The sequence below is a fragment of the Lygodium microphyllum genome, chromosome 17 (assembly GCF_053477565.2).
Source record: "Lygodium microphyllum isolate KBCC chromosome 17, Lygodium_microphyllum_v1.1.10, whole genome shotgun sequence".
Taxonomy (NCBI): domain Eukaryota; kingdom Viridiplantae; phylum Streptophyta; class Polypodiopsida; order Schizaeales; family Lygodiaceae; genus Lygodium; species Lygodium microphyllum.
The window spans coordinates 83,776,587-83,801,287 of record NC_141151.1 but is presented as its reverse complement, the minus strand read 5'-3'; the positions used below and the strand labels follow the sequence as shown (position 1 = coordinate 83,801,287).

Here is a 24,701-nt window from a genome sequence, read left to right as displayed (position 1 = left end):
GGCATTCCAGGAGCCCGTGCTCAGACACGCATTACCTCCCCAAACACATGGCATGCATATGCGACCTCACTCTACCAAATACCTGAGCAGCCCCCGCTGCCCCGACTACCAGGGAGCAGACCCGCAGCATCTATATTCTTTAGAACGCAGCAGGTTCAGGACACCATTGACAGACTACAGAATGGCCGAGGCCAGGACCATGAAGGCTTAGTAGCAGAGCACCTGACCCATGCCCAGGACATACTTGCACCCCTTCTAGCCCACATGTTCAACAGAGCCTTATGTGAGGACTTCCCTGCCAACTAGTCGGCCAACACATAATACCTATCCTGAAGGCTGGAGATCCCATGGCCCCCACGAACTACCGAATAGTCATGGTTGGCCATATACTGGCCAAGCTCTATGGATCCATCCTGGACCTTGAGTTGAGCAAGTGGGCGGAGTAACACCAGCACCGAGCGACTGGATAGCCAGGGTTTAGGGGGGGTACTCAACTCTTGACCATATCCTCACACTTAGAGCCATTATAGAGGAGGGCAAGGCACACGGGAGGTGGGTATACTGCTGCTTCGTGGACTTCCACAAGGCCTTCGACACAGTACCACGAGCCAGGCTCATGCAGAGACTACAAGAACTGGAGGTCCTGCCCGAAATGTGTTGGGGGATACTAGCTGTGACATTAATGTGACATTAAAAGTAATATTTAATGTTACATTAAGGTCATAAGTGTGGAATGTGATATTAAAAGGGATATTTAATGTTACATTAAGGTAAATTTAGGGGAACATGCACGAGAATGACCGTCCGGGCTCTTGGGCGCCCGAACGGGGTTAAGGGGAGCCTAGAGAGTAAGGGAGTCCAGAAATAGTAGGACTCCAGCAAGTTGACGGCTGGCAAAGAGATAAGCTTGAGGGCCAGCACTTATCTAGGCGTGGCTGGGAGGTGAAGGACACTCGTGCTTCCATCAGTTTTAAGAAATCTGTCTCCGTCATCTAACATTGGTATCAGAGCCTATGTTTCTGATCATTAAGAAATCCGTCAGGTCGTCAGTTTGTAACGCCGTGTGAGCATCAGTCGACGGAAGTCAGAAGTGCCCTGTCCCGTCGCGTGAGAAAGCGTGCCGTCACTTCTGCCCTGTCCCGTCGCGTGCCGTCACTTCTGCCCTGTCCCGTCGCGTCAGAATCGACGAGCCGTGAAGAAAACGGAGAAGCGACTCGTCACTTTAGAAGTGCAGCGCCACGTCACATAAGTGACATCTAATATTGGTCTAACGTTACGGGGACCCGCGGCAGAAACGTTACGGGCAGAAACGGGCAGAAAAAAGAAAAGAAATAAAAAACGTGGAGCCGCCAGCATCCGCGAGGACCAGGCGTGGAGTCGCCAGCATTCGTGAGGACCAACCAGATCAGATGTGAAGCTGCCAGCATCCGCGAGAACTAGATCAGAAGGGAGCCGCCAGTATCAGATTGCTGTTGACGGATAGGACTGCTCCTGAGACGGATAGGACTGCGACTGCTGTGAGACAGGCAGAAAAATTTCATACACAACTGAAGTTACAGCCTTCATACATAACTGAAGCCACAGCCTGCCATTAAAAATCAGGGAAGTATTTTATCTTGTATGCAAATTTCTTATTTTTGCTTTCCAATTCCAGTGTATTAATGGCAGAAAAAGGGAAAGAAAGGATAATGGAAAGTTCTAGTTCCGGGGATCAACCTATGGTAGATCCCCATGAACCAGACATACAAGAAGAACAATGGGAAGAATTTTTTGCCACGAGAGAGCAATTTGATGATCTTTCTGCTCGTGTGCAAACTCAGGGGGTTCAAATGGAATTTTTAACTCAAACACTTACTGAAATAAAATCTCAGTTAACTTTATTGTTGGAAAAAGACAAAAATAAGATAGAAATCTCAGATGTCCCATCTTCATCGAAAGATTTAGATGCGACCATTCGAGATTCTAAAGAACCCCAAACCTATCATAAATTGAGGGATAATCTGGTTTTAAAGGATATGAAACCACCTCAATTTTACGGGGAGGAAAAAGATAGGAATAAAGATACAATCTTTAATTTCCTCCAAAAATTGGAAGATTTACATAAATTGAAAAATACCCCACCACATCTCCAAGCACTGGAGGCCAGTTTAACTTTGGGGCCCAAAGCATATAAGTGGTGGCGAACCTTAAAGGAGGCGAATAAAATACCTGAAACTTGGGCTCAATTTGAATCCGTATTTTTAAAAGAATTTCTTCCTGAAAATGAAATGGAAAGAAATTGGGAAGATTGGGATTATGTCAGACAAAAGGGACGGCCCCTACTGGCATATCTGGAGGAATATCGTGAGATAATCCTCAAACTAGAAGGAATTGATGAATTCCAAAAAACAAGAGGATTCATTAGGGGACTGGATAAAGCCTGTAAAAAGGAAGTAAAACGGAGTTTACCTAAGACGCTTGAAGAGGCAATTAAATTTGCATTAATTTATGAAGATAGTACGCGTCCAGGTACACTCACCAGTCTCACTGATATGGAGCCCAAGTCTAAGGAATTAGAAACCTCAAAATTTGTGGGCAAATTTAAAAGAAAAATGCCATTTTTCAAAGGTAAAAAACAACCTTTTGAAAAGAAACCATATATAAGGCCAAAGCTAAGTCCTGATGACTTTGATAAGGCCAAAAAACAAAAATTGTGTTTTAATTGCCTATCTCCTAACCATGCTGCTTGGAATTGCCCTCAAAAGAAAAAGGGGGAAGACAAAGGAAAGGACAAGGGCAACGGAAAAGAAAAACAAATCCATGTAGTGCAGACCTTAGAATTAAAGGGCCATGAAAAGTATAAATCTTTAGAGGTCTTGCACACGGATATACAACATAAGTGTTGTATGTCAACTTCTTTGTGGCAGCCTACTTTTGGGCCACATGATTTACTTAGAGTACATGGATTGATAGCTGGAAAACGGGTTAGAGTCATGATTGATGACTCTGCCACACATAATTTTATAAATTATGCACTTGTCAAAAAATTGAAACTTCCCCAACAAAATAGTGAGCATCAATATGTTGCGCGTATGATGCAAGGCCAAGACAATAAAATATGGGATACAATGGTATCCAATTTGGAAATCGAGATTCAAGGATATAAAGATAAGCTTGATTTCCAAATAATGAACATGGAAAGAGCTGATATTGCTCTAGGGAGGGAGTGGCTATGGGGATTGGAACCATCCTTAAAACGTAGCTATCACCATAATACACTGGAATTTGAAAGGGATGGTAAGACTTTTGTTATTCAAGGTGAACATGAAGTATCTGATAATCCTTTGCTATGTTCTACTGAAGTTCAGAAGCTGATAAAGAAGGAAGTTTGTGAGGTATATATCCTATAGTCTCTTCCTGTACAGAATATTTTTACTTTCTGTAATATAAAGCAACAATTTTCCTATGTTTGCGAATTGAATGTTAATAATGAATTGAACAGTTTACTAGATGATTTTAAAGATGTGTTTCCTTCTGATTTACCAAGTGGCCTTCCACCAGATAGGGGTGAAATAAATCACCCAATTGATATAAATAAGGATACACACCCAATTTCAAAACCACCATATAGGTTAAGTGAAACACAGCATCAAGAAGTTGAGAGACAAATTAAGGATTACCTGGATAAAGGGTTTATTCAACCCAGTAATTCACCTTGGGCTTCACTAATTTTATTGGTAAAGAAAAAAGATGGTTCTATGCGACTTTGTGTTGACTATAGAGCACTTAATAAAATAACGGTGAAGAATAAATTTCCTATGCCCAGAATGGAAGATCTTTTTGATCAATTGCAAGGGGCAAAATTCTTCACAAAGATAGACTTAAGATCAGGTTATCACCAAATAAGAATTAAGGCACAAGATATTTCCAAAACGGCATTTCGTACTAGATACGAGCATTATGATTTTTTGGTGATGCCTTTTGGTCTCACTAATGCACCAGCTACCTTTATGAAGCTGATGAATAGTGTTTTACGGCCCTATCTAGGACATTTTGTAGTAGTCTTTTTGGATGATATCTTGATCTTTAGTAAATCAAGAGAAGAACATTTGGAACACTTATTATTAGTATTCCAACTGTTAAGAACACATTCCCTTTATGCGAAGAAAACTAAATGTGAATTCTTTGCACAAGAGGTCAAATATCTAGGACATATAATCTCGAAAGAGGGAATCAACATGGATCCAGAAAAAGTAAGGGCAATTATTGAATGGCCACCTCCACGGAACCTGGAAGAGCTGCAGATCTTCCTAGGTTTATCTGGATTTTATCGTAGATTCATTCAAGATTATGCCAAAATAGCTGTTCCAATGACAGACCAACTTAAAGGGAAAGGGAAAAGTTTTAATTGGGGAACAGACCAAAATGAAAGTTTTCAAAAACTTAAGGTAGCTATTGCTACAGCTCCAGTATTATTAATAGTGGATCCCAATAAACCATTTGTGGTTGAAGCTGATGCCAGTGATAAGGCAATAGGCGCGGTCTTATTACAAGAAGGTCGACCAATTGCTTTTGAAAGCAAGAAATTAGATCGTGCAAAACAAAATTATTCTGTTTATGAGAGGGAGATGTATGCAATAGTACATGCAATGAAGAAATGGAGGCACTATTTGTATGGTGCCAAACTTTTGATTTTATCGGATCATGAAAGCATTAAGTGGCTTAATGATCAACCGGATTTACATGGGCGTAAAGCCAGATGGGCCGAACTCCTCCAAGAGTTCGACTATGAAATAAGATATAGAAAAGGAAAGTATAATATAGTAGCTGATGCACTCAACAGAATGCCCATCATTAATGAATTGAGTTTTACTCAGTTCACTTCCAACTTGCTTGAATCTTTAAAAGGGAAATGCCAAGCTGATCCGGCATATTCCAACATATGGGAAGCAATAAAAAATGGGGATCCAAATGAAAGTGCTTCTACTGAGGAAGGAATATCTGAGGATGTTCAACTAGGAAATGGAGCATCAGGGGTTGCTCAAACTGGATTCAAGTGGAAGAATTTTACCATTGATAATGGTTATTTACTCTACAAGGGTAGGGTATGTGTCCCGAAAGATATAGAAATAAGGCGCCAGATACTCTTTGAGTGTCATGATACCCCTAGTGCGGGACATCCAGGAGTTAATAAGACTTATAGTCTTATTAAAAGGCAGTTCTATTGGTCTGGAATGAATAAGGACGTCCTTGACTATGTGGTCAAATGTAATAAATGCCAGGTTAATAAAGCTGAAAAATTAAAAATGGGAGGACTTCTCCATCCATTAGAAATTCCTTCGGGAAAATGGGAGAGTATCTCCATGGATTTTATTGTTGCTCTACCTAGAACACAGAGGGGGCACGACTCTGTGTGGGTAATTGTGGATAGGTTAACCAAAATGGCTAGGTTTATTCCAACTTCAACTGATATTAAAACACCAAAATTGGCTAGATTGTTCGTAGAGAACATATACCGATTGTATGGCCTTCTGGCAAATATAATTTCTGATCGGGATAGAAAATTTGATAGCCATTTTTGGCGTGCGGCATTTAGGAAATTGGATACTAAACTTAGCATGAGTACGGTGGATCATCCGCAAACAGATGGGTAAACTGAAAGGGTTAACCAAATTCTTGAAGATATGCTTAGGGCATATGTAAGCAAAAGGCAAACTAATTGGGAAGAGTATTTACCAATAGCAGAGTTTGCATATAACAGTGCCAAACACTCTTCCACTGGATATAGTCCATTTATGTTGATGTATGGGTTTCAGCCCAGAGCTCCTTTTGCAGTAGGACTGCATAAGGAAAAGGTTCAGGCAGCTAAAGACTTTTTGGAGGATATGAATAATATGTTAAAATTTGCTCAAGAAAATATTAAAAAGGCTCAAAGTCGAGCTAGAGCATATGCAGATCCTCACGGAAGAGACATCTCCTTTGAAGAAGGAGAATAGGTCTATCTTAAGGTGCCTGAACAAACTAAAACTATGAAAAAGGGACATTGTCCAAAGCTTTCACCAAGGTATTGTGGTCCTTTCATAATACTTAAAAGGGTGGGAGAATTGGCTTACAAGCTCCAACTACCTATTGGTAGTAAAATACATCCAGTTTTTCATGTAAGCAAACTAAGGAAGAAGCTGGGTGATTTGGATAATCTAATCTTAAATGATGACATTGAGGAGTTATTCTATGACCAATCTAATCCACATGAACCAGAAAAAATATTAAATGTTCGTAATAGACGAACGAGGAATACTATTTATCAAGAATGTTTGGTTAAGTGGAAAGATTGTTCAGAAGAAAGCTCAACATGGGAGCGAGTAAGTACTTTAAAGAAAAGGTTTCCCGATTTACAATTAGACCTTCCAAATATCGTTTCCGAGGACGAAACCCATTCTTAAGGGGAAGGAAATGTGACATTAATGTGACATTAAAAGTAATATTTAATGTTACATTAAGGTCATAAGTGTGGAATGTGATATTAAAATGGATATTTAATGTTACATTAAGGTAAATTTAGGGGAACATGCACGAGAATGACCGTCCGGGCTCTTGGGCGCCCGAACGGGGTTAAGGGGAGCCTAGAGAGTAAGGGAGTCCAGAAATAGTAGGACTCCAGCAAGTTGACGGCTGGCAAAGAGATAAGCTTGAGGGCCAGCACTTATCTAGGCGTGGCTGGGAGGTGAAGGACACTCGTGCTTCCATCAGTTTTAAGAAATCTGTCTCCGTCATCTAACACTAGCACTTTACGAATCGGTCACGGGCCAAGTCCGAACACCAAGGGGGCCGTCAAAAGAGATAACCAGCACCATTGGAGTTAAACAGGGATGCCCACTCTCACCTACTTTATTTGGTCTCTACATTGATGAGATATCAGAGTACATGGATAGATTGGGAGGGGAGGGATCTAGCCTAGGAGGGATACTAATACCCATCTTACTATATATGGACGACATAGTCCTCATCTCCAGCACGCCCGAAGGGCTACAGCACCAATTGAAGGCACTACAGGCCTTCTGCCAAGATAAAGACCTCACCGTGAACCTGGGGAAGACCAAGGTCATGATGTTCAACACTTCAACCCAATGGATTCGACGGTCAGTACCCCCCTTCACATATGGCGGGGAAACCATGGAAGTGGTCCAAAGATACGTCTATCTGGGGGTTACATTTTCAAGACCGAGATTCACTTTGAGAAAGGCAGCAGAAGATAGATTGACACGAGGCTATGCAGCACTCGGATCCATGGAAAACCAAGGGGGGCACGTACAATTCCAAGACCCCCGTACAAAGCTTTGGCTATTTGACACTCTAGTCACACCAACACTCTTGTATGGGGCTCCCATATGGGGATCCAGTCTTTACCACACGAGGGGGGCCACACAAGACCAGCCACTGCCTCAGGAGGAGGCCACCTATGAGGGATGGGAGCAGATGGAGAGACCCCTGGTACTTATGATCTCACGGATGATCTAGAGCAAGCCCTCTGTGCCACACGAAATGATTAGAGCAGAGATGGGGACACCGCCCATCGTAGCTGAGGCCCTCTTCCAAACAATGGCCTTCTTGCACCGACTATGGGACTTGCCCCGGCATTGGTACCCCAAACTCACACTCGAGTCGTCCAAACTGCTAGCACTGCAAGGGGACATTGAATGCTAGTATGCCCGAACAGAGACCTGGCTACGGTTACATGGCCTACACATGGACCACCTCCCCCCACTACAATACAACCTAGATTGCCCCCACCTAGAGCTCAGCCGGGAGGAGGTGAACCATATCATCAGAATGGACATCATTCAGCTACACACGGCCAAGACATCATTCAGCTACACACGGCCAAGACATGGGTGACTCCTACAGAAAACCTAGGGACAAAGAAGGCTTTCTACCAAGAGCACTTCCTGCACATATCTCCGGACGGCTTCATTACCTGCCCAAGCTACATGGACACACACATGTCCCATGGAGTCAGAAGTGCCATCGAACGAATCCGTACATCTTCACACCAGCTACGGGTCGAGACAGGTAGATACGGGGGCCACCCCCTCCCCCTAGAAGATCGGATCTGCCAAATCTGCCAGCTCAAGCCGGAGACAGAAGAACACTACATATGCAGGTGCCCAGCGTACTACGAGATCTGAGGACGCTTCCACTGCCTGTTCAGAGAAGGATTCGGGCCACTGTCTAGAGTGATGGATTTCAAGGACCAGAGATGCCTTGGGCTCTTCCTGCTAGAAATATGGCGCCACACAGAGACCATCTCCTCCGAACCTCGGAGCAGAGACAAGGAGCCGCCCAATGCCTACTCATAGAATTCTACCGAGAGCCAACTACCATCCCCACCCCTGAGCCCCCACCAGTCCCACTGACCTCCCGGCCGCGGGGGACCACCCTAGCCATAGCCACGACAAGAAGCAAAGCCCAGCGCCCACGCCCAACCGACCCCCGCCCCCACAGGAGGCACATGTCAAGGATACAAGGGATACTACGCCGCCACCAGAGGGCCCTGCCTCGCCGATTCAACCTCTCGATGTTAGATAGACCCATGCGGGACATTTTAGGATGACCAAGATCCATGAGCAGTTCCACACCATACTTGGAACACATATGAATTGTACCCAGCCTATATACCACCTTGTACCTACTCAATTAGTTTATCATAGCATTAGATGGTAGCTAACTCGGACCTGGAAAGTTTCCCAGACATTTTGTATGTACGTTTTGGTCTCATAGGCCACTTTGGCCTTTCGTAGACGTTAATATAACTTTCTTTCTCTCTCTTTTTCGTGAAGATAATTGAATTAAGTAGTAAATATTTACATCAAACCATTATGTTAGCATAGAAAATAACAAACATAAAGGAAAGTCTGCCAAGACTCTAACATAGAAATGTCACGCAGAAAGAACAATTGGTGTGAAGCGAACGATATCCAGCCAGGGAGCAACAATGTCAGGAAGAACCAGATCAGCAGACACCATAGAGGAGATCTGCCACAACACTAAACCATGAACACGGGCCACATGACCATGGATGCCTGATACTGAATCAAAAATGAAGGCATTCCGAGTACGCCAAATATGCCACAAGGCTATCCATCTAAGGAAATGGAAAAGGCAAGAACAATCTGAACGCAAAGAGGTCATAGAGGTCATCTTTCCCAGAATCATGAACAAGCTGATATCCAGTGTTGAGTCGCCGAGGACCACACACAGGAAACAAAACTCTAAATTTGTCTCGCAACAGGGTAGGAGACAAAGAGATGGAGCACTGTCTCATCACATGTAGTGCAGAATACACATCGACCAGCAGAGATCTTGCGAGCACACAGCACATCCCCAATAGGAAGAGCCCAAATAAGCAACCTCCACATGAACACTTTGCCCTGATACGAAACATCCTTTTAGGAGTAGTCACATGCCGCCATGAAATCCACACCTAGCCGAGGCAATTCCCTTTCTTTTTCCATAACATGAATTGGATAGGCTAAACCAATTCCAAAAGAGACTTCTTAGACCAGGAAGCAATGGCGGGAAAAACGAAATCATGTTGATCATAATGCATTGAGCAACTTTAAGTCTCACATGGAGAGGCCAACCTTCAAATTTCCAGTACATAAATCGATCATGAATACGGGATGGCATCCAATCCAACAAGGCACAGGGAGCTACCTCCACACCAATAGGATAACCCAAGTGTCTGGTTATATTTCCCTTAGGAATCACAATTCCATGACAGCCCAAAGCCTACAAATCATTCTCCGTACAAGAAAGCAGTGTAGATTTTTGTACATTAATATAAGTCCCGATAGCAAAAGTTTCGACACAACCATTGCCCGATTAACATTCGAGCAATCAACCTTAAGGAACATAAAGGAATCATCTGCCAAAGATTGACCCACAAGGTGGGCCCTACTGGGAAGAGACAAACCAACAATCTAACCATGATCGGCCAACTTATCCAACAATGAGAGCATCGGGTGAGTGTCTAAAGCAAATAGCAAAGGGCTGAGAGGGCAGCCTTGCCGAAGAGACCGAGATAAGGAAATTTCATCAGTGATCCCTCCATTAAGTGCAATACGGGCCACTGCCCCCTGACTAATAGTATCAACAAGAGAAACCATACGTGACCCAAAACCCATGGTGGACATTAGTTGCCTCAAAAAAGACCAACTTACATGATCAAATGCATTTTCAATATCAAGTTGAAGCATAACAACCTACTGGCCTAAAGCTTTAGTATAGTCAATCCCCAGTTGAACATTCAAAATGTTGTGCATTATATTCCGGCCCTTGATGAAACCGTATTGACATGGATGAACCAAACGCGGAAATACTTTCTGCAATCTATTGGCAATGATTTTAGAGAAGATTTTGTATAAAGAGCCCATAACAAAAATGGGTCTCCATTGTTTAAAAGAGATTGGAGAGGGAAAATTCCACACTTGCTGACACAGGCGAGTCAACGGATCCTTAAGCTATTCAATATGGGCTGAAAACAACTCATTAGGAAGCCCCCAACCAAGGTTTTTCCTTCGAGGCAAATGGGACAACACCTCTTTTACTTCATCCTCCGAAATATCAGCCTCCATCGAACGCACAATATTTTCTCGAGCATATTTCTAATGTAATCGAGCAAAGAATTGATGAGATTGATAGTTATTGTCATGTAAAGCTTCCGCTCTGGCCAACAATTTGTATTTTGTATATTCCTCTTCTTGTAGAGATTGAACTCTACCTTTCAACCATTCAATGCATGTAAGCAAGTCATCAGTGGTATCCCCCGACTGACGCACGGACAACGAATGGGCCAACAAAGATTGCGTATGCTGCAATTCAGTGCGTATTGCTTACTGCCTGAAGAAATACCTTTAACATTCCATAAAGTAATTATCATGATGGATCACAAAAAAGAAAACTACTGAACCACCGCTTTCCCTTTCCCTTTTACATCAACTGCTTTGGTTGCCTGGAATCTCTCCATCTCGCTTCAGATCACATCTACCAGATCTGCCCTTTGCAAACTAGCAATCGAAGCACAAGAAGGAAGCTGCTGTTGCTAGGAACGGAAAACATCCCGAGGAGACACCAGCCTCCCACGTGTGTCAAAGCGCAAAGTAGAATCAAAAGCCCTTTTTGCATCCGCACCAACTGCATGAACACGTGAAGGTTGAGGCTTCATATAGAACCCCCTACCTCTGCATTGAAAAGTCTAAGTGATAGGCTGTGAAGATGGGTGGACAGGAGTTGACCGAGTCTCCTGTCTGGCATTACATCGAACCACAGTGACCCAAGAATTATCATGAGGAGGCAAGTTCCGACCCACCGAAAGTGATACACGCTCAATACCAACTTGGGAAGCAACCTTCTTTCCATCATCTTGTCCAAGTTGGACAATCAGCTCAGGATCAGCTTCTAGCCACTGAACCATCTGCTGGGAATGATGGTCTTGCATGTCCATGTCAAGATCCATAGATCGCTGCAATACCTCATGGCTTCTATCACATTTTGAAATGAAATGTCCCAATTGGCCACATATGAAACAGTGTCCAGCAAATGTGCCCCATTTCAGCTCAAAAACCAAAGTTTACAACCCCGGAATCTCAAAACAACGGGCGAGGTTTCCCTGGATCCCAAAGCATACAAACCCTATTCCTATTGTGGGGGGCCAACCGAGGCTCCACCAACACCTCACCAAGAGATCTCAAAACCAAAGGAAGAAGTCACCAAAGATGTGCAGGAAAATCAACCACCTTGACCCAATTTGGGCTTGCCTACCTAAGTACCTCCTGAAACTCCGCCATAGGTCTCCATGGAACCATATGTACTAACTGACCATCCATGAAAAAAGGGATACGTTGCATAATGTGAGCACACACTTCCGGGGAACAAAAAAGAAGAACCCCTCGGTCCATCATAAATCTCTTCCACGAGAGGGGCCTGCACTTGCCCTAAAGCATCATCCTGACACACCTCCACACTAACAAGCATAGACTGCAACCAAGCACGAATTCTAGTGATCAAAGGAGTTCTTCCTGTGAAGTAAAAGACGGCTGCCCTCTCATGAAAAGATGGCCGAGCGGGCAAACAGTATCACAGGAGTGAAACAAGGATGCCCGCTTTCACCCACATTGCGTGGTTTATACATAGATGAAGTGTCTGATTACATTGATCAAGGAGGAGAAGCCGAAGCCAGCCTAGAAGGGGTGTTGATACAGATATTACTGTATGCAAATGATATTGTTCTCACTTCAGATTCACCAAAGGGACTACAGCACCACACCCAGATGCTTGCACATCTTTTGTAGAGATAGAGACCTCACAATGAACCTAGGGAAGACCAAAACCATGGTCTTCAATACTTCAGTAGCATGGATGACTAGATCTATGTATCAATCCACATTTGGGGGAGATATAGTGGAGCATGTGAGGGAATATGTCTATCTAGGAGTACCTTCTCTGGCCCATGATTTTCATTGAGAGGGCCATCAAAGGCACGTTTGGCACGAGGCTATGTAGCACTAGGAGCACTCGAGAGTCAATGTGCTCACATAGTTCCAGGAGCCTCATACCAAGCTATGGTTGTTTGATACCCTAGTCACACCTACACTACTATATGGAGTAGAGATATAAGGGCTACAACTTATACCATAGGTGCCTTAGCCCACTCACTGATCAGACTAGAGCAGAGAGATATTATTATGATGGCTGGGATAGCATGGAAAGGCCATTGATCATGATGATAGCATGTATGATTAGGAGTAATCCCTACACCTCACATCCCATTGTCAAAGCAAAGCTAGGGGCTATGGAGGCACTCTTCAAGCAATGACCTTTTGGCACAGATTATGGGAGCTTCCACATCATAGATACTCCAAATTGACACTAACTTCATCTAAACAACTAGCAACAGGAGGCAAGAAGAACTATTGGTTTTCACATATGACTATTTGGATGAACCTACATGGTTTGGATATCGACTGCCTTCCACCTTATGACTACGACCTTGACTGTCTTACACTTTCTCTCAGCCAACTAGAGCTGAATCAGGTGATCAAAGCTAATATCTTGAGGACTGAAACAACGAGAACATGGACCCACCCATCATTGCCCCTACGATCAAGGATGGAGTTCTACAATAGTCACTTCTTGTCTCTCTCTAATGATGGTTTCACTATTTGGCCAGCATACAAGGACACCCATCTCTCCTATAGCATATAGGCTGCTATCAAACAGATTTACACCTCCTCTCATAGGCTACAAATGGAGACAAGCAGATGGACGATACCCTAGCAACAAAGGATAGGACTTGCCAGCTTTGTGGCCAAGATCTTGAGACAGAGAGGCACTACATATGCAGATGTACAATATACTATGACATACGAGGACGGTACCACTACCTCTTCCGTGATGGTTTTGGACCTCTTCATCGCATCATGGAGTACGAGGACCAGAGATGCCTAGGTCTTTTCCTCCTAGAGATCCAAAGGCCCCACACAACACTACTGCGAGACAAGAGGCTAGTTCACCTAGAGGAACCCACACAAAGAGCAATGACAAACTTTTTCCACAAACCCAACCCTACTGACACTACTTGCCCAACACAGACAAAGCCATCTTGCCAAACACCCTACATTCCGCGTCGTGGAGTCACATTGGATAGAGCCATTTCACTTCATCAAGCATGACAACCCTGTCTACCACGACCTGTCGAGCTAAAAATGCATTAGCTTTACTTAAACAGCCCCAAAACTTGATTAATTAATGAAGAAACCTAGTTTATTTAAAAGAAATACGATCCTAGAGAGTTTCTGTATCCCATAAGCACAAACCCACTTGGGAGGGCCCAAACTTTCTATAAATGCATATGCTGCCCTCCATTCAGCCAATAATCTCGTTTTTGCAGATTTCAAGTGTTTCAGCTTGTTGCCCACACCCCATTCGCGGAGGACATCTCAGCTGAAGCTGTCCATTAGTGTCTACATCAGTTGGTGCCTGATTTCCAGCCCTCTTCCCGCAATTTGGAGCTGATCCCAGCTAGGTGACTGCTATTCCTGCACAGACCTGCTGTCGTACTGCCTGCCACGTATCAGTAGGCGCATGATTTCCAGCCCTCTTCTCACAGTTTGGAGCTGATCCCAGCAGCCAGGCAACTGCTGTTCCTACACAAACCTGCTGACGTACTGCCTGCCACATCATCTACAACCTGTGTTTGGCAGTTTTTCTCTCTCCTCCAACTATCACCCAACTTCTGCATGCTGTCGCCAAGCTGTCCGGCGGGCTGTTTTCTCTCTCCTCAGCCAGCGTTTACTGCGCATTCTCTCTCCTCACTACCGTCTGCATTAGATCCAGCTTCTCAATGTTGTGTTTGCTCGTGTTCGACATCCGGAGGCTGCCTTGCTGCGATTTGGGATCCGTTCAGAGTACGACACACTCTCCAGCTCATTACCCCTGCCCTGATCCTTGAGATACAGAAGTTCGAGGTTCAGTATTCATTCACTGCAGTGTGTTTGCTGCATGAGCATTGTATATTCCGCAGTTATATCACTTCAGTTATTTTCTGTGTTCATTGTCTCTGAGTTACCCTAACCTTAACTGTGTTCTTTTATCAGTCTGTGTTTTGTCGTACGATTGTTATTTGTGTTTCTGTGTCAAAGTATTTATTTACAGGACCACATCTGAGGCAGCCGCACCACAACCAAATCAGCGCCATTATCGCAAGACACCAAAGAATCGCGACTAGGCATTATCAGTGGGGCAATTAGGGACTGCATCATAGCTAAGATCATGTGCAGATCTTGAGATCAGCTACAACCTACAATCTGCGCCACATTTTCTCTACATGGTTCTATCAAATTTGGTTTTCCTTTTTTTTCTACTGATCGGACAACACCTAGTCTAGCATAGTCCCATCGTACAATTATTTTCAGCATTGTTTCATAGGCCACTTATTTTAATGTTATCTTCATCTTACTGATGAGATGACATTAGACATGGATATCCTCTAGATTTTGTCTCATAGGCCACATTGGCCATATGTAGACCTCTCTCTCTCTCAAACATAGATACACTAGTCTTGCCTCAGCCTTTCTCTACTCCATCCTAGCGGACCCCTGCATCCTGCTGTAGACTTGCCATAGGTTTTCTTTAACACCTCTCTAGCTAAACCATAATCAAGAAGAAGAGAGCATACTCCTCAGTACAAACTTGACACACACCCTGCACTACTATAATAGGAAGGGGTATAACTTGCTTTGACCTAGAGAATCCACCACACCCCCCCTTCCCAAGAAAAAGGGATCATGTCGTTAGACATACGGATTATCCATTGGGGTGGCATCTTACACTATAAGAAATGGTTAATCAGATGGATCAGAAATTCTATCAAAAATCATATTATTGGGACTTCGCCTCTTCATATGCATCTCAAGATTGCTCAATCCACATAGTGTGGGTCACCAAGTCTAATGGGTCATCATTGTAGCCATGTGTCTTTTGTAGCCTTTTGGATTCCTATCTTCATTTTCTACATGTCTTTAGTCCACTTGGTTCGTTAGAAAGCCCTTTGTAAATATTTCTATTCACTATTTCAAACTTCTTCACAAAGAGAGAGAAATGAAATTAAATGAAATGATATATTAATGTTTGCAAGAAGCCCAAATGACCTATGAGACCATGAGTTAGAATCATTTGTATGATGACACAGCTGTTTGAAAAGAACTGTAAATATAAATGAAAATCAATGGTAGAAGAAAGCCAGAGCTCTAGCCAATACAATCTCATGGGGGTATAGAGAGCCTAGCTCTAGCCCAAGCAATAATCTCCAGTATTTCCCTATGGATGTGCTCCTAACATTTGTGTTGGGTCTAGAAAGTTTGGATCAACCAAGCAAGATAACTCAAGTAATCAATATCCCTCATGCAAGTGTAGACCATGGTGGTGTTAAGAGTGTCCTCGATGGTCCTCCCTTGTGTAGACTAAGATTGTAACTGTGTTGAAGTCTCTTGAGTCTCCCTCGTGAAGAAATCTAGAAGCTGCCTCTAGATAGAGCCTCAGTGTTTAGAGTTGTGCTCCTAAGGAGCGTGTCACAAAGTTGTTCTATCACAAGGAGAAAGAGACCATGGCATCGCTAATCAATAAAATCCATTACTCTAAATAGTGGTCCAAATCCGTTTCTAAAGAGACAATGGAAATAGCCTCAAATCTCATAGTATGCTGGGCAATGGCAAATGTAGTGCTACTTTGTCTTTGGCTCTAATTGGCATATCTGGCATACGTGCTCCTCTAGTGATATGGATCTATATCAGCCAATCTCAATCTCTAATTGATGTAAAGTACACAACTAGCCAATAGCACATCTGATCCCATGTAAAAAGTGGATGTCCATGTATCTCGAGCGGGCAATAAATCCATCATCTATAATGGAGAAGGTGCTCTCACTCTTTGTAGAAAATCATCCTCATCTCTAGCTCCTGCACTGGTGCCAACCATGTCATGCTAGTGTCCAAATGGGTGAGATCCATCCTAATGACCATGCCAATCTTTGAGCGGCTCAAAGAGATGGTGCATCATGGGAGTGCTGGAAGGGGGTAGCATGTCCATGCTAAAGCCATGTAGCTCAAACTAGAATAATATTTATGCATACCAACATGAAATATCACCCTCTATGGCAAGTTGTTGGGAGGACTCAAGTGCCAGTTATGCATATCTATGTCTGGGTAGATCCCATAAGTTGTGTATGTATGTGGCTGATCGAATGAGGGTCTCTACTACAATTGGTGTGGCTGCTAACTCATCTTTGATGATCTCATGTGGGACTAAGGCCTTACATCTAACTGTCCTTGAGATTATGGATGTGCAAAAACCACTACACTAAGACACTGTGGATGTCATATTAGGGTAGATATTCAAGAGGAACAATGGATCCCTTTCATTTGAGTATCGAGACAAAGCTTCTGTACTAGAAAGCAACCAAAATTTCCTTAGCTAGTTTTCGACTACAATGTGGCAATCACTTCTTGTTGGGCTTTCTACAAATCCTTCATTGACCGAAGTCTTTGAATACAACGTTGGAAAATTTTCTTGATGTAAAATTCAAATCACAAAATATGCCCTTGTTGGTGCTTCCCCATCAGAATTGTGAAGAGTTAAACGTTGACCTTTCAAGTTGCCACCTTTACTTTCTTAAAGTAGATTCTATTCAAATATAGTTATACATTTGCTTTCTTATTTGAGCTTTCTACCTGATGCACCATTTCAAAAGACCAATGAGTTTGGAAACTAGATTTATCAAAGATAAAAAATAAACATTGTGTCAGATCCGGAATTAATAAAGTTTCACCTTTGCATTATTGTCTTCTTCTATATTATGCCTCCCTTGGCCCTCTAGCTCATTAAATAACAAAATGTTTGAGATATTTCTTTGTGTCTCCATAGGACTATCCTAACGCTTCACCATTAGCTTTGACAAGAAAATTGAGCTCACTTTAATATTCACCGCTTTCAAGAAGTTGATTGATCTTGACAAGCCATGATAATAACAAATTCAACTTGCAATGAGCAATATCCTATTCACTTCACAATGCTGAGGTAAATGTTTAAGTATCTCAAGTGAGATTGTATTTTAGTTGCAATTCTAATTTTTTGTATTTATAGCACAACATAACCTTTACCTCACCAATCAACAGGGCCAGAAAAATTTTGGTTAAACCAACTTGGAGTTGATATTCATCAATGTTATACCAAAAACCATTAGCCTGCTCCTTCACCATTGAATTACCTAACATCTTCCTGTAAAAGTATTAAGATAACTAGTGAGACTTAAGCATCTAGATAATAAGTTGAATTCCTCATACAGAAGTCAAGGTAACCTTTTGATTGAAGCTTCCCATGTTTTCTACATCTTCATCACTCGGTGTTACAAATTCATTAATACGCAAGAATTCTTCCGTGGAACAAGTGAGTAGAACATACATAATCACTAAAATGAAAAAAACAATTATTTTGATGTTTAAAAAATGTGTTAGAAAACCACTTGTTTAATGAAAGAGAGTGTAGATTACAAAATAATCATTTTCTTCTACACTTGGAGTCTTCTTGCTAGTAGATTAGCTTTCTTATTCTCGAACAAATTATTGCTTGTTCAAAATTTTAGTGAAAATATAGCCAGTTAGGAGGTCTATAATACCAAGTCATGTGGGTTTGAAAGAGGAAAAAGTTACCAGAATCCCATGTCCTAAGAAAAGCATCTCTCCTCTTTCTCATAGTCTCCTAGCTGGCCTGTATTCTTTCCCATCTTCCACGAAGGGAATGCATAGTCTCTGTCCAGTTCCTAGAGAGAGTCTCTATAGTAGATATGTTCAAAAAATCAATAGTTTGGCTGCATTTTGCTATCCATTTGTACTAAGCAATAATGCTGGCTATGAGCTCTGATATGTGACAATGTCCCTAAGTCGATACTATCTGTGAGAACTCTGGCATGAGAGTTCTGCCTACAAGCTGCCCCGAGATGAAATGAGCATGACGCCCCTGTACATCCTCACAACCATAAGTTGGGCCTTTGTCAGTGACCCATGCAACTATCCCCACGTGGCAATCATAGTGCCATGAAATGCCATCCTAAGGGCTCTTCTCCAAACCTCCTGAGCCCGTGAACAATCCCATAAGCAATGTCTTTGAGTCTCCTCATGCTCCCCACATCTAGCACAAGGAATAGATTCTCTACCATGTTCAATAAAATACCTTTATTGAAGGATCTTTTGCAATTATCAGCGCTATATGGCACCTCTCAAGGGAGAATGTCTATTATAATAACTGTCAAAATAACTAATGTGGTGGCCTACAATGCCAAGCCGTGTGTGGAATCCATAAATGAAAGAAGGTTCCTGAATTATATATAACTAGAAAGGCCCCTTTGTCTCCCCCTCCTGATGCCCTTTATGTCTCTCGATATGCAACCGTCTATATCCTTATCTGAACCACTCGTGTGAGTCATTCTGTCCATTGTCTATGTTGTAGACCATCTTATTCTATTTTTCTGACTGCTTCGAGAGATATGAAAGGCGACAGAATAGGCCCAAAAATGCCCCCAAGTAATAGTATAAACTATATGTAAGCAGAGAAAAGCAGCTGGCCTTAACTAAATCTCAATTTAGCACGATTTACCAATCTCTATCTCGCAAAGCCTCAAGGCAAGGATGAGGCTTGATTGTTCGTCTCGTAAACCATGGCATTCCTTCTTTTCTTCTATTCTCTTTCCTTGCCATGAAATCACCACCCCTTAGGGTACGAGGTCCGAGAGAGTATCTCTTCGAAACTCAACGCGTGTGCCTCCGCTTCCTCACCGTCTTCCGTGGATGCATGGCTGGTCGGATTCAGCATTCACAAAACGAATGCTGCAGATATCAGACATCGCCGAAGTGCGATTCATCATTCAAAAGGGAAGGGAAGCTGCAGATATCAGGCATCCTCAAGTTGTTGCCGTGGTGAGGGTTAGATAGACGCGGGCTCCGAATCCAGCCGCGTGGTGTGTTTTCGAGGGCAAAAGACGAAAGTCAGGAAACAATTTCTTAAAAGAGGAGAACGTAACAATCCAACCTGTGAACGACGCACTCCTACGTCATAGCATGCATGGCATGGCAGCCGCTGTACCCAATTCGCCTCGTATAAAGCCATTGACGTCAACTCGCGGCACAACGCAAGGTGATGAAACCACAAGGACCTAGCTACTACCATAGAGAATGCGTCGAGAAGACAAGGTGATGTAATCCAAAGTGTTCCAAGAAAGTAGTTTTCGTAGGTTTAGCTAGGGTATTTGAGATTTATCAAAGTATTGGATTGAGAATTATGAAAGCAATGGATGAGTCCTTGACTAAAAATCTCAAATAATAATATCCAAAAGTCTCGAGTAGAGCTTTACTCTTCAAATGAGAAGGAATCAATATCTCATATTAATCGCAAAATTCATTAAATTGTAAGTGAGATCCAAGCATTACAAAAAAAGTAATGTCTCAAGGCATAGCACTAAGCCAACTTAACAAACTTTTTGTGAAAATTTTCTAAAAAGCTTGTATTGCTGCCTCATTTTCTTGACCACATCCAATAGGAGTTTAAGTTAGCTCTTTGATCCTATCCTAGATAGGCCCAACAAAATTCCCTCCCCAAAAATCACATCATGATGAACTTTTCAAATGAACTTCAAAGTAATTGCCTTGGTGCTTTTCTGCCCATGACCGATCTTTTTTGCTTCATGCACACTTATCTAGTTTACAGCATAGCTAGTTTTCGAAAGTGAACAGAAGGCCAGCATCGGTGCCCTTGCGAGCTTTAGGTCTTCTCTTCCAACATCAAGAAATATTATAACTTGCACAAACAATGAGCCCAACTCTCAAAATAATATTACAAATAATTATATGATCATAGTATTAATTGGAAAATATTATGGGCACACCGTGAGTGGGATTAATTTATAAAATATTCTTAGCTCCTTGCATCTTTGCTCACAATTTTAGTCTACATCACAGCTAGTTTCCGAAAGTGAGCAGAAGGCTAGTATCAATGCCCTTGTGAGCTATAGATCTTCTTTTCCAACATCGGGAAACATTATAACTTGCACAAGTGATGAGCCCTACTCTCAAAATAATATTACAAATAATTATATGACCATAGTATTGATTAGAAAATATTACGTGCACATTGTGAGTGGGACTAATTGATAAAATATTCTTAGCACCTTGCATCTTTGCTATATTTGTGCTTTTGTTGCATTTCCACCTTTATTCGTCTTTGTTATTTATGACTTTCTATCGGTTTGTTGCTCGTTCTATTTTGCGATTAACATTAGCCCCTCCTACTTGAGTGCTAATTCCATGGTACTCTTCATTGAAGATAGAATCCTTTAGCTTACACCACAAACAAGGAATATCGGAACAATGGTGTGGTTGTTATGAGGAGGGCAATGATTATCATTGGAGCTCAATGTGGTTGTAGAGTTGCCTTGTCAAATGTAAGGAGGAGTGGTGATTGGGATTAGGTGGGGTTCTTGAGATTGGGATCTTCCATTGTTTGTTGGGTTGGTCAAATCTAAATGGGGTGGTCAAAGTTAAGTACTAATGGAATATCTTAGCTCAGGGTAAAGGCTACAAGTTGCCATATTCACTTATACCTACAAGAGGTAGTCCTTGGAACTTCAAGAGCAAGAAGTCTTGAAGGTTGAAGCCTATAATCATTAAAAATTAAAACTTGGTTGTCAAGAGGAGACCTTTGCTATTGATAAAGGCATGTTTTCACACTAGAGTTGGTTAGGCATTCATTGGGAAGAGAGAGTAGTGCATAAGTATACTTATCCAAGATGTACTTGCATGAAGAGGATAGTCTTTGTATATGTGCTCTTGAAAGTCTTGTTCTTGGTGAGATTTTCCATTTAGTCCATTGCTTTTGCTAGTATTGTGGCTAGTGGTTCTTCAAAGAAATCCGTGATATTGGATGTCTTAGGGAGACCTAGTCTAGCAATTTAGTGACATGTTTCCTTGCATTTAGTTGGTGAAGGTTTGAGAGTACATGCAAATGATTTGCTTTGAACAAAAACCAAAGAGCTTGAATGAAAGGACCACCACCAATCAAAATTGAGTTTAATTGATTTGGATCCTTGTTGCCTCATCTTGACAATCATTGCTTGTACATGGTGTGTAGAGTTTATATTCTTAATATCTTACTTATACACAATCATTGAAAGGTATGTTTTATTTATGTACACTTTTATAAGCTATGGTTTGGTGTCACTCTAATGTGGTAAAAGACAATCATAGAAGTTGGGATTATACTCTAGTGTAGCACAAGTATCAAGGAATCATGGCAGCTTCACTAGCAAGGATAAGTATTGTGTGAGATTGAGTAGTACCATTCCTTTCCCAAGTCTAGTTGCAACATATAACTCTTTCTCCGTAAGGATTTTATCAAGCAAGGGATGACTAGGATTGGTCTAGCTAAGTCCATGCCTCATATGGTAGCAAGTACACAAAAGGAGCTAGGGGCTATATATCTTGGATCCCTTCATAATCACCATCATATTGGCTCATCTCTCTTCCAAGATAGTCATTTGTTGACCTCCAAGTTCAAGTATCAAAGATTCATTATTGTACCAAGATTTCTCAAATTGGCTTTCATTCATTTTCTTAGTGTTTTAGCTCTCGTATCTTACCATGCAAGTTCATGGAAGGAGCCAAGGGCTATATATGTTGGATCTCTTTGTGATCGCCACCATATTGGCTCATCTCTCTTCCAAGATAGCCATTAGCTAACCTCTGAGTTTGGGTATCGAAGATCGATTAGTGTACCAAGATTTCTCAATTTGGCTTTTGTTCCTTTTCCTGTTGTTTTAGTTCTTGTATCTCAAATAGATTTTACCAGTAGAACATTTCATGGAATGTGGAAGTTAAGCGGCTTCTTCAATAGAGATGTTTCTCTTGAGGTCATCTAGAGGCTCATTGTAGTATTTACTAAGATGCACTTTCTTCTCCCATGTTAGTGGCTATGCTAGGTATTCTTCATATTGGTTTGGTAATGTGCCCATGTCATTGTGCACATACATATGTGTGAATAATCTTATCCTAGTATTCAATTCTATGAGAGACACTCACTGACAGTTATATTCTCTATGCAAGCTTGTTCTCCTGCATTTCCTAAAGTGTTCTAACGTTAATTTGGATTTAAGTTCAATTGGAGGTTTGGGTTGAGATGAGCATGATTGGTAAGGTATTGGATTACTTGTCCTCTAGATATGCTCATTTCTATCTTGATATACCATAAGTACCAAGGCTTATTCCTCATTGAATGTGACAAGTATAGTCACAACTTGTGATTGCAATTGCTTTGTGTCCACATTCAATTGGATAGTAGGAGTTTTAGTTTTGATGAACTAAGTATAATTAGTAATAGTTTGTGGAAGTTGTTGCTTTGAATCCTTAGAATCTTTAGAAGTATTATTATGCTTATTATTCTTGGGTAAAGTAGACATGGAAGTATTCATAGATTGGTTTTGCAACAAGTTTAGCATGTTCTCACTTTTATCCATGGGTTATGTTTTGGTGGCTTTTGTAGCCACTTGCAATGCTGTTGTTTCCTTTTCTTCTTTTTCTTTGTTTTGGACAATGAAGGATCGAGCTCAGGGGACTTAGGGGCATTCAACTAGTCTAGCCAATTGAGTCCCTCATTTGCTCATCCTTTTTTTCTTTTTCTTTTGTCTCCTCATTTGGGGCTTCTCTAGGTCATGCTAAGCAACATCACTAGATTGCAATGATTCAACTGCCTCTCTTGTTTTAAAGAATCCAACCATTCAATTGTTCCTCTTCCACTAGGCACTTCATTAATTGTTGTTGCCTATTGTTCTTGTCTAATTGTGGTATCTAGGATTTTCTATTGGTTGATTAAGGTCTACTTATCCTCAGGGGAGTTGGGTCAGTATTGCCACCCTTATTCACTTATCTTTTGGTCTAGCTTGTCATTTAGGTTTGGTTTTTCTTTTTCAAAGGGGATGTATCCCAAGACTCTAGTAGTGTGACAAGTAATAACAAAGACTTTATGTTATCCTAAAAATGAATGCCCTACGAGATAAGCTAGCTAAAAATAGAGTCGAATTTATTCAAATGAGTAGACATAGGGGTATCCTCCTTCATACAAATGTCCACATTCTTCTTCAACTAATACAACTAAGAGGTAGGATTCTACTCATCATAAAGATCAAATGCCTTTTTCCATAAATCATATGCATCACCATCAATTGGAATAACATTAAAGTATACCTGCTTAGACAAAGACAATATAATGGTAGACTTGCATAGCTCATCAAGGTTACCCCAATTATCTCTATCCCAATTTTTTGGCTTTATGCCCTTGGCTTTTAATGGCATGACTTATTTCTTCTATAGTAATACCTGCCAAATTTGAGTTTTCCAATATTGGAAGTTTTTACCATCCAACTTCTCAATGTTAAAGATGGCACTGTCATTGGAAGTATTTGAAACACCTACCATTATGTCTACAAACCAAAGAGAATACGGGTTGTTGTAATAACTACAAATCATCCCAAAACTCAACCAAAAAGAGTGTAACAAGGAAAAAGATGGAGCTAATACATTGCTATCCACAAGAAGAAGTATTGGAGTGTTGAATACAAGTGTCAACTATCAAAAAACTGCTCAAATCTAAAATTTTCAGCATGGCTGATCACAAATTGTAGTAAATGAATGTACAATTGTGGGCAAAAGACCAAAAAAGCAAAGCTCTCTCACTATTAGGAATATCTAGGCAGCAATTGGGATATATAATGCAAGAAAAGTATTAGGTGTATAACCCAATGCTATATCATAACCAATTGAGCATATATAAGTCTCCCATTGACTCAACTGAACTAAGCTCTATGAAGAAAATATCAAAGTGCTCCCCCATAAGCAAATCTAGAATGCCCAAGAGCCAAGCAAAGATCAATACATAGACCTCATAACATCTGGGTGCTCAATGACATAAAGCAATACATCTAAGAGCATGTATCCACAATGAACCTTTAAGGTTGTAACCAATAAAAATCCAATGCAAGTAGCCATTGCCCAAATGCAACCAACTAAGCTCAAATCCAAGGTGTAGAGCTCAACATAAGCATATTCGAGCATAAACAAAAATCCTAA

The 24,701-nt window shown here is 41.6% G+C and overlaps 1 protein-coding gene and 1 long non-coding RNA gene across 3 annotated transcripts in view; both read right to left on the bottom strand.

The window, feature by feature from the left end:
• The window catches only part of LOC148022107 (uncharacterized), an 85,908-nt gene extending 66,305 nt beyond the window's left edge, over positions 1 to 19,603 (bottom strand). For both annotated transcript variants that reach the window (XR_015694460.1, XR_015694461.1), the window contains exons 1-3: positions 19,186 to 19,603; positions 17,694 to 17,811; positions 17,363 to 17,482 (exon numbers count right to left, since the gene is read on the bottom strand). This is a non-coding gene — a long non-coding RNA (uncharacterized LOC148022107). The remainder of the gene's footprint in view (positions 1 to 17,362; positions 17,483 to 17,693; positions 17,812 to 19,185) is intronic.
• Positions 1 to 19,811, bottom strand: part of LOC148022106 (uncharacterized) — a 156,132-nt gene extending 136,321 nt beyond the window's left edge. The window contains exon 1 of the mRNA XM_087696794.1: positions 19,618 to 19,811. Within this exon, the coding sequence (XP_087552920.1) occupies positions 19,618 to 19,695 (78 nt within the window). The 5' untranslated portion in view covers positions 19,696 to 19,811. The remainder of the gene's footprint in view (positions 1 to 19,617) is intronic.
• Between the last annotated feature and the right edge of the window lie 4,890 nt (positions 19,812 to 24,701).